Raw genomic sequence first — 10,872 nt, forward strand, 5'->3', positions numbered from 1 at the left:
TAAAGGGCATGAAAGAAAAGAAGACAACATTAATGCTGTGGTTCTTAGAGTTCCATTAGAGTTACACGTTCATTGTCCACTGAAAGTTGTATTTCTCTATTGAAGCGTAAAAGAGAAACTCTCATAAATTATGTCAGAAACAAAGAAGGGCACCACCCAAATATGTGGGATAATTAATTTAATAATGTTATTACCGGGACTTGAAAAAAACAATCATATGTAATGGGTGGGGAAAAAAATACTTTTTAATCGCGCTTCTATAGTTCGACAATGCTGACTATTCAGAGTTTTGCCTGACAGGTAAGCTACCATAAATTCCTTGAAGTCCTAGTTATTACTGAAGCCAAATGTGTGTCTATTGTCAAGAGTCCATTTTATTTATACTTGTTAAGACATCATTCATAGACTAGTTACCGCTTTCAGTTTTGATACTACATACATTGAAATTAATCTATTATTATTCGTCCTATTTATACATTTATATTGAATGATTCGGTCTACCTTCATAACATATCTCATCAACAATACTCGATAAGAGTTGAATTAGCTTCCATGCTGCGTTGTATTTATTTTGTCATGTTCCTATAGCAGGAATATTAAATAGGAATTCCTTAAAACAGATTTATATTCACTCCTATGCCTTTATATAGAATACCAGTACATATACTGTATTTCTTAAGATTTGGTTACTTTATAAACAGTATGTTAGTGCAAGAACTCTTTTTTTTTTTCATATTTAATAATTCTGGCATGTGTCAATAAATATGCTTGAGACCTCTGTCTCTCTGAATTACTCTTTACTAACTGGAAACATATTCCAAATTTATATTTTTAAAAAATATTAAAATATCCTCACAATTTAGAGCATAACAATTCCCGAAATAATCATCCTACATTAAATTATTAAGATAAAAATGATTCAATCTATCGCTTGTAACAATACCTTTATGGTCCTAATAAATTAAGAAATAATTTACATCCAACATATTTATTTTAAAATGGCCTGCAGTTATTATTTTGAATTTTATTGTACCTTAATAAATTGAGTTAAGGTACAATAAAATTTCATCACGTTTCAAACAAAGTAATTCCATCTTTCCAACAGGGGGACAATAAATACTTAAAGTAATGCTAAACTCGAAAAACTTATTGATGCAACTTAATTTCATATTCTATACCACTAACACAAAAAAAAGTGTCCTATTGTTCATACTGATTCAAGATGAATAGTTTCTTAGTGTTTGTCCATTCCACTTTTTTATTGTCCTTCCAAATTCTATTTCTCTCATTTTTAGTAGGTATTTCACATGTAGTATATGTTTTATTTTAATACATATAATGATCATGGAGATATTTGGATATGTCTTACAAAATTCTTGCTGAAGACCATTGTGGTAATATTCTGCCGCATCTGTAGTTTGTACATTTCGAAATTTTCGTGCTTCAGCCCAGAATTCAGGTGGGGGGAGGGGAGGTTGATGTGACAATGTAGTTTTCCAGAATATAATAATATTCAAAACATTCTCTAATAGGAGGGGCCTCTGATATTAGCTCTGCAAAAAATCTGATACCGGTACTTCTGTTGCTGGTAAATAAGAAAGAACGAAATATAAAAATTTTTAACCACTTTCGAATTTCAGGTGCTTTGTGTCTCAGCTGCTGGTTTGATATACTGTTTGTTTCCTTTAATTTTCCAGAGCAAAAACTGTCCTAAGCGAAATTTACACTCTGTAATTTTAACACTGGGAACATTTATTTTGGCAGCATTGTGTGATGCTATTTCATAATATAACAAGAGCTTTGAAATGATTAACTGCTAACTACTTACCTGGGTGAAGCGGTTCCTTTGATTTCTGAAGTGAAAACCGTTCAATTTATAAGGAATTTTTTTGTGGAGATGCATTTGATTGTATATGCAAGGTGTAAAAGTGCCTAAACTAACTGACCCCAGTGCTGTCATGGAGGTCACACGAGGCCATATATCGTATGGAACCTACAATTTTTTTTAATTAATCATATGGGGAAATGAAAATTTTGTCTGTAAGGAGCCATAAGGCATATGGGTGCCTAAGTTTTGTACGTGGAGATCTATACAGATTTTAGATCATCTCTTCCTGTTCCTACTGTACCTACCGGTAGGCCTATTTTGTTTGATGTTCATAAACAAAAATTATCCACCTCTTCAGCACTGGAATCCAAAATTATATAAAATAATGGTTGAAAAACAAGAAGTGCTGCAAATATATACTCCAAAATTCATCGAGACAAGTGTGCATCTATGGTGGTGCTACATGGTGTATTCTTTAAATCAAACTTGTACAATTAAATTGTAAAGCAAAACAATTTCTTTACTTCTTCTTTAATATTAAAAAAAAATAATTAAATGACAATTGGAGAAATAGAGAGAGGAGAGTAAAATATATTTCAAGGGGAAAAACAAGAGGTGGGGTGTATGGCTAAGAAAAAAATTACCATGACAGCACTGACCAAACCTAACCTGTTACAGACTCATGTATGCAAGGTGAATAAGCTGAGTATGAAGGAAACTACCTCAGCGCTAGTTCAACTCTTATAGATGAACTATATAAAGAACTTCAAGTGTCAGTATTGTCTCAAAGATTTCTGTGTAACAAACTTAATTTAGAAATGTCCATCTGCGATTATGTTAACTGTAGAAGAAGGAAGAAATATTGTCGTCATATGAAGTTACTCAAATTTCCAATTAAGGACAAGGAAAGGCTACAAAAATTATTTTTGATTTCACCCTTATAAATTGAACGATTTTCACTTCAGAAATCACCGTAACTACCTCAGCACTAGTTTAAGTAATTTAAGGACCAGTATAAATGAAATTTGATTAAAGTGAGAAAGAAATTCGTAAGGGAGGCGGTCAGGAGGCTTTAAGGTTGTCTACTAATTCGTTACAAACAACTATTATAGACTATTTCATTTAACTAACGATGATTTGTAGAGAGCAAAATACCTACAGTAGGGTAAAGATTCTAAATCAGTACGTTTATGAGAACGGATAATAAAGTGTCAGGAAAATAACAGAATTACCGTATATTGCAATTAACTCTGCATTGGCAGAGAAACCGCACAGGGTATCGTAAATCTGCTGAAAATTAGAAAATTGTGTAAAAAAATGCATTCAGAGCGAATTTTCCAGCCTGATAATATCTCGCCCACGTTATGGACATAATTCAATACCGTAAGACTGATATGAAACGAATACTAGAACAATTTGTTAACCAAAGACGATGTTCAGTAGTTATTTAACAACATACAGAGCAAATAAAAACACAAACGCATATTCTAGCAATAGTTCAGATGAAAAGAAAATGATTAGTACGACCGCTTATTCGTAAAAAGAACACTGCCAGCTGTGTAGCCTACATGAAGCAATATATCAGGCCTACGTTAAGAACACGTTGAATTTAATGTGGACGAGAAACGTACAGTTATTATTTATCTGCTTCCATATCGCATCATATAATACACCTGTAAAATGAAAACATGTAGGCCTAGCAAAGAGGAAACATGTTTGGGGGGGCGGGAGTTGTAATTCTTCCCCTTTCGGATAAATTTCAGAAGAGGGATACCTGCTTTTCCTTCATATTCAAATATTGTAATCTTGTGCACACAAAATAAATTAGTGCCTTTTCGTGAGCATCATGATGTGCATTCAACAAACGCAGACAAATCTGCTCTTTTTAGTATTTTGTGATAATTGTTGCTTGTGAGATATTGTATACTGAAAATTAAAAACAATTAGATATCGTACATCAAATGATGACAGATTATATATTGAACGCAAACAACATTATATTAGCCATGTACCAAAATGTCATCTATGTGTGTTGATGAATTTGGGTAAAACAAGCTTCTTTATGCTACAATTTAGCACACATCAAAGTAACATAACCTCACATTACAATGAGAAAGAAATTTGGAGGTGGCATGACGTAAAAAGTCATCCCACAGTCGTATTACTCTATGTACTTTTCATGTACTCTGCCATGTAGTGTTGGTTATTGCAAACTCATTTCTCGACACTAGCGACGCATAGCGTCCGTTATTTTCCAGTTGCGTCTAAATTTAATATAAGCTTGGTCTATCTGTTTTATATATGATCTAGGGCTTCAGGAATATGAAGGTGATGCAACAAGTACATTTTGAACCGAAGAGATCTGATTGAAACAATCCCCATGTGTAAGCCAGGTTGCAGACATACAGATTAACTGCACCCTTTCACCTGCACTTTCTCTCCCCCCACCCTCCAAAAAAATTCCAGAAATTATAGTTCGGTTTCAACCTTCCCCTTTCCTTCATCTTCCTCCCCCCACCATTTTGTGCCATCCCTCTCTCTCTCTCTCTCTCTCTCTCTGGCAAGGTCGATATAGTATGATGAACAGGCGATTCTCCTGAAAAAGCCTCCCCTTCCCCACCCGTTGGCCTGAGCTGTGTGAACAGAGTGGATAGAGGCACCCAAATTCTTCGCCGGCCATAGTTTAGTATGAAATCAGAGGCGGCTTGAGCAGGACCTCTGTCCACCCTCCGCGGGGAACAGCACTGGAATGTTGTGGTTCAGCGTCCCAGAAGCTCAAACATCACCTGAGCATCTCCATTGCTACGAGGCTTGCCCCATCTACTTCTGCCACGGAATCGAACTCGGGGTCTTCGATCTGGAAATTGTGAGCATTTCTCGAAACTCGTCTTGAAAAGCAGCAATGTATGCGCGTGCGCGCTTGTGTGTGTGGTGGGAGATGCGTATTTGCGCGTGCAATTAGAGCTGCAACGTGACCCGATTTCGTGTGGAATTTGTTAATGACAAGTCTTGCGTATTTGATTGTATTAGCATAACGCTTGTAATATGTAGGCAGCAAGGGACTGCGACTACATTTTGATAAAGCGTGTTGTGTAACTTACTGGCAGTAGCATATTGAAATTTGACATGAACGTTTTCATACAGCATATTAGCATTAACGTTGTGAAATTATTGACGGTAAAGGTTTTAGTGTATTCACAATTAAATACACGTATAAGCCTGCCTACATCCATAAGCGTACGAAATTCAGGGAAGTAGAACTCTATGTTTCTTGGATCTTCTTCTAGCCGTGTGGCACTGTATTCAATTTTATAGAAGGCTTGGCTACGAAGTCGTTCCGTAAATTTTGGCGGTATGTGAAAACTCGCCTCCGCTTCGGCTCATGCCGGACACTTTCAGGCCACTCTCTTCCATAGTCAACTCGGTTCACGATTATGTTGTTCTTAAATTTAGTGCAAACTTTCCTATTCCCAATCATATTTCCTATTTTATTACTGTAATATATATTCTAGTTTTCGTTTGTTGCAGGCAAAAAAGGAAATTTACGATGTAAAACAACAAAGACTGTACTTGGCCCAGGATGAGTACAACCATCTCAACAATGCTCTTACTACTCTAAATACTTCGAGAACAAGCTGTAAGTTTGCTTAGTGATATTACACGTAGTAGATAGCCTATTTATGCAACTAGTGTGTAAAAAAAGTTAACGCCACACACTCGTTGGGCACATAATTTTATTTATTACACCAACACAAATTCTTGCCACCATAGAAACAGAATGCTATTACTATTAATGTTATATAATATAGTAGGCCCTGAAGTGTTCGATAAAATTATTTTATTGAACACGTGGTCTAAAGTAAGTTTATTTCACAGTTTTCAGAAAAGACTTTCTTTTCAGAAACCCCCGGTTTTTGTTATTGTAGTGAATAATTAGTATTTTTTACTACCATAACAAAAGTAGCCTTTTCTTTAATTGGTTATTTTACTATGCTTTTTTAACTGCTATGGTTATATAGGGTTGAATGAGATGAAGATAATAATGACAGTAAAATGAGCCCAGGGTTGAATGCCGAAAGTTACCCAGCATTTGCTCGTATTGGGTTGAGCGAAAATCCTGGAAAAACCTGAACTAGGTAACTTGTCCCAATCAGGATTTGAATCCGAGTCCGCTCGTTTCATGGTAAGGCATGCTAACCGTTACTCCACAGCGGTAGACAGTAGTGGTTTTGTAAACAGCTTTATTTACCTAAGAACCTTAACCTGAACACTGTAAGATAAACTTACTTTATGGCATGTACCTATGGCAAAATAATTTTATCGCACACTTCATGGTCTATTATAATATAAAACATTAATGGTAATAGCATTCTGTTTCTTTGGTGGCAAGTCTTTATTTGTTACGGTGCTAATAGTAGGTCTAATTTGTGCTACAAGACAGTAAAGTAGGATTTTAATCACTAGTGGAATATTAAGGGCCTAAACTTACAAGGGTGATAATTTCCACGAATGCATGAAATCTGTTTACTCTCGAGTGACATACAATATTTGATCAAATACTACATTTAATAAATACGTATTAGGCTATAGTAATTTAATAATAAATGTTTAATACCGGTAATATATAAATTTATATTCATGTTACCATTGCTAGGAACAAGTAAAAGCCACTAAAACATTGACATATCCACTTTTGTTTGTAACAATGTAACATGGAAATAAAGATAACTTTATTTATAAAATATTAACATAGCGAACGTCGTTTTATTAAAAAGTGTTTGATAAATAAAATTATGTATAGAACATTAGTGAAGTAGACATTTTTCACTCATGTAATTTCAGCATTTGCCTATTTCTTGTACTGAGAATATTTCCACTCGTGCAAGAAAGTTACACTTTGATCGCAAGTTGTATAAATAACTATTAAGTTATATTGTGAAGACTAGTGTTCTTATTGTGAATATTACATTGAATATTAATATGCAGCACTGTCCAATTATTTTCACTGATATTTTGAGAGTAAAGAATGTCTGCTATGTAGAATCCACCTCCTGCATACACAGCAACTGAGACGGAAAGAGGTGCCCTGCTGTCAATAAACCACTGGCTCGTTCATTCAAGCTCACTTTGCTTAAGAGTAGAATCTTTAAGGGAACTGGGTAGGATTAGGGGTAAAAAATCCGATTTTTTTATTTTGTGTTTAAAAAAAGTACAAAGCTTTAAAACATATATATATATATATATATATATATATATATATTAAAGCTCTGTACTGATATATATATATATATATATATATATATATATATATATATATATATATATATATATATATATTGTAGGGGGTATCTCTGCAGATGAGCCCTTTAAATGGCCTCTTTAAATTTGGCGGCGCATGTAATTCATACATCCTTAGCTTTTATAAATGCAGTTTTCCGTAAGTTGATATTTTTCGAACCTAAGTGCGAAAATACCGAATAAATTTTTTTGAAATTTCTACAGTGTTTTCTGCAACCTCTGTTCTACAAAGTAGACTTACGGATTTAAGAATATCACACACATAACACGAGGAAAAAATAAATATGGATTGAAAAAAATGGCAAAAATTGTTGATCAAAGTTCAGTATTTTTTTTCTATTCCACTAAGTGTGAAATAAATAATATTGCTTTGCAATTTACAATATGCATTACTTGATAACTAAAAAAAAATACAAGGTACCGTATATGAGTGTATGAAGAATGAGATACATTTAGCAAAGTGAGAAAACAGGTTATCAGTTAGGGCCTTTCTTTTGCACTTGGATAAGAAACTAATTACCGGTATGTAGTTGTCTTTTATACCACTGAATTCAGAATGATTGATTGTATATCCATGGAAATTTTTATTCCACTCTGAACACTACAAACCTAGAAATATTGAATTAAACTTTTGTACTGAAATTCTTTAATCGCACAGGCATTCCTACTGACTCCCCTTAAAGTTGACAACACATTTTCTTTGTGAGAATGTTTTTAGCGAAGTTCCCTTTTTCGTGAAAATGGAATTTAATTCATCTAGGTTGTAGTAAATTATTCGAATACATAGCTGCTCAAGGATGTACACACAATTTCATTGAAGTTATGTATAAGGACCCTTTCAAAGTTGAACTGAATTACGGCAGGAATGTGTAGTGCAAAATATGGTACTAGCCATACAAATGCCAGAGACGAAAATTGCCCAGAAAAAGAAAAATTGTGTTTGAAGTAAGACAATGGCGTTGTGAATTTCCAACAGAACCGCCAACACGTTAGGCAATTAGACTCATATGTGATAGATTCGAGGGTGATGATGATACCTTATGTGTGTTGTGTACAAAGATCCAGGTGGCCCTGAACAGCCTGCCTTCTCGGCCATGGTGCTACAACAGTTAACACAGAAGTCCAAAGAAACAAATGTACACATGAGACAGGAGTTATTAGATAAGTGTACAACACATTCTTAAGAATACCTGATGAATACCTTGACCCTTAAAAGCTTGAAGTAATGAGTTTTTTATTAGCCTATTATTTTTGTGGTAGTGATGCCTTTTGTTATAGTTTCTTTAAAAACTTTGTAGTTCCTATGTTCTGAAGCAGAGTTTTGCATCTGCGTTGTTTGCAGTGTGTTCGAGTTCAAGCAGCGTGAGCACAAAGTATGATCCAGATCTGCTGAAATCTGATGTGGCTCTGGCTCAGAATAGGGTATCTCGACTCAAACGAGAGTTGGAGCAAATTCGGGCAGAGATGAGCTGCACACAGCGTGGTGTTGATACCCTGGCATCGTGAGTATTGAGGAGGAAATGTTTCCTCTGCTTCAGGCTTCCATTATTATTAATTAATTTCCATGGCAGAGTGGATGTTTCGTTTACATCAGGTGTGGAGAAACTTTCCTCTGTGAGTCACAAAAAGATATGTATACTTCATTGAAAGTCCTCTGATTCTATCTTATAATAAATGGTACCATAACACATCTCAAACACTACTGTATGAACAAAAATCGTCCAAGGAGTTCAGGAGAAACCATTGTACACAGATAGAAGGTAATCTAGGGGAGGACACTTCATTGTACACAGATAGAAGGTAATCTTGGGGAAGACACTTCAGCACTAGTATCAGAGATGCTGGAAGTGTGTATTTTTACATGAATCTCGAAATCAATTTTTGCAACATCACAGGATTGTTATTTTGTATCATATAAAAAGAACTTAAGAAGAAAAAAAGCGAATTTTATAATTTTGTAACTTGTTTCTCCTTTCAATTACAATCAATAATGATTTTCTTTACTTGAATTTTGTGCACTGAAGTTTCCTTCTCTATTCTGTTTTAGATTTAGAGTGAATCGTCCTAATATTCTTAGGTCCAGTTGTATGATCACAGATTACATCGTGGAATAGCCTAACTATTGAATAAATGGAGTATCGTTACAGTCTAGTATATACACTCATGAAGCTTGAGTTGATGAGAGTACTAGGAACAATATACTGTGCCAGTACCATTTCGCATTTTCTATGATGAGGCAATAGTACTGATCCAAGTGGTTAGCAACTATCTATGGATGCATATTCCTTATGTATTGAGCTTCGTGACTGTATATACTACACTGTGGTATCGTGTTGTATGTTGTTTGTTTATTCAAAGGCTATTTATTCCATAGCCGAATTGGAACACAGGTTGGCAATATTTTAGATGATGTTTGGTTTATAAAGTACATTCAGAATATCAGTAATAATTGTTGAAATGTATCTCCTTAACATATCACTATTTTGTCTACGGATCTTATTATAAAGAAATGAGTAAATCAAAATAAATTAGAAATCAAAATTATAAGATAGAAGATACACTTAAACTAGTTGTGATAGTGAATAACTATAAGAACGTACAGTACTAGAAAACAAAAACTGATGCCATAACTTTTAAACAAAAGACAAGAGCATGGGAGTCTATAGCTAAGTTATACAATGCAGAACGTAATACTGATATTATAATACTGTCCTGTGAATTTGCTTAAATTTTAATTTTCATTATTTAAAAAACTACAATTTCTTTATAATGATGAAATTGTTTGTCATATGTTCCAAATCATCATCGATTAATTCCAGCACTCTTTAAGCAGTGCCCATTTTTAGACTGAATTTTGTCAGAAATTTTTCATCGCCATACTCATTTAATACATAAAGTCTATGTCTTATTTTCTTTCTTTCCGCACTCTCAGAAATATATGATATGGTAATTCATTATCACTATCAGAAATTCATATCTAGTGCTGCTGCCATTTTATATTTTATTCTCTAGATAAAATTTTAACAGGACTTTATTCTGTGTTCGTACAACTGGGCTTTAATATTGTAAAGTTATTTTCGAAATTGAATGTACAGAATAATGTCCTGGAACTTTTTTGTAACTTGAAATTTATGTTGTAGAAAGTTTCTTTGATTGAAAGTGGTCTGTGATGATTCATGGTGATGGTGGTGGTGATAGTGATGACTACGACAACGATGACGGTGAAGAATATGACAATTCCAATGGGATAAAATAGGAAGCTTCATGTAAATTGTCATTTCTTCACATTATGAAACTAATGTAATATGGTTGCAGAGTTGAACAGAAGCTGAGCTCCCACCAAGGAGGGTGCTACAACATCACAGAGGCTCAGGCAATAATGACTGAGCTGAGAAACATACAGAAATCTCTATCATCGGGTGAGAAGGAGAAGGCAGAATTGATGCAATCCTTGGCAAAACTCAAAGACGACCTCACGAGGTTACAACTCTGTGAAAGCTCGCCAGATGTCTCCACACTCAGTCTTCCACAAGAGAAACTCAGTACAGCATCACAGACAGATCTTTCTGGCGAGGTAACGCTTATGAACTCTTTATCTTTACTAAATCAAGTAACTACTGGGAGTGCAAACTTTATATATCCCATTTATAATGGACGCCTCTGTCTTCCAGCTCTCAAACTCTCTTAAGCCACTGGCAAAACTCCAATCCACGACTTTTTATCATCTTAATTACTTGGTCTACCTT

At 34.5% G+C, this 10,872-nt stretch overlaps 1 protein-coding gene across 2 annotated transcripts in view; it reads left to right on the forward strand.

Moving 5' to 3' along the window:
• kibra (WW and C2 domain containing protein kibra) overlaps positions 1-10,872 on the forward strand; it is a 402,614-nt gene that overhangs the window by 316,164 nt on the left and 75,578 nt on the right. Inside the window, exons 1-4 of one of the 2 annotated variants that reach the window (XM_069826455.1) lie at positions 4,536-4,694; positions 5,357-5,465; positions 8,469-8,628; positions 10,442-10,700. In XM_069826455.1, the coding sequence (XP_069682556.1) occupies positions 4,578-4,694; positions 5,357-5,465; positions 8,469-8,628; positions 10,442-10,700 (645 nt within the window). In that variant the 5' untranslated portion in view covers positions 4,536-4,577. Of the gene's footprint in view, positions 1-4,535; positions 4,695-5,356; positions 5,466-8,468; positions 8,629-10,441; positions 10,701-10,872 lie in introns of those variants that run through there. The other variant, XM_069826453.1, reaches the window with a different exon arrangement.

The sequence above is a fragment of the Periplaneta americana genome, chromosome 5 (assembly GCF_040183065.1).
Source record: "Periplaneta americana isolate PAMFEO1 chromosome 5, P.americana_PAMFEO1_priV1, whole genome shotgun sequence".
In the NCBI taxonomy this organism is placed as follows: Eukaryota; Metazoa; Arthropoda; class Insecta; order Blattodea; family Blattidae; genus Periplaneta; species Periplaneta americana.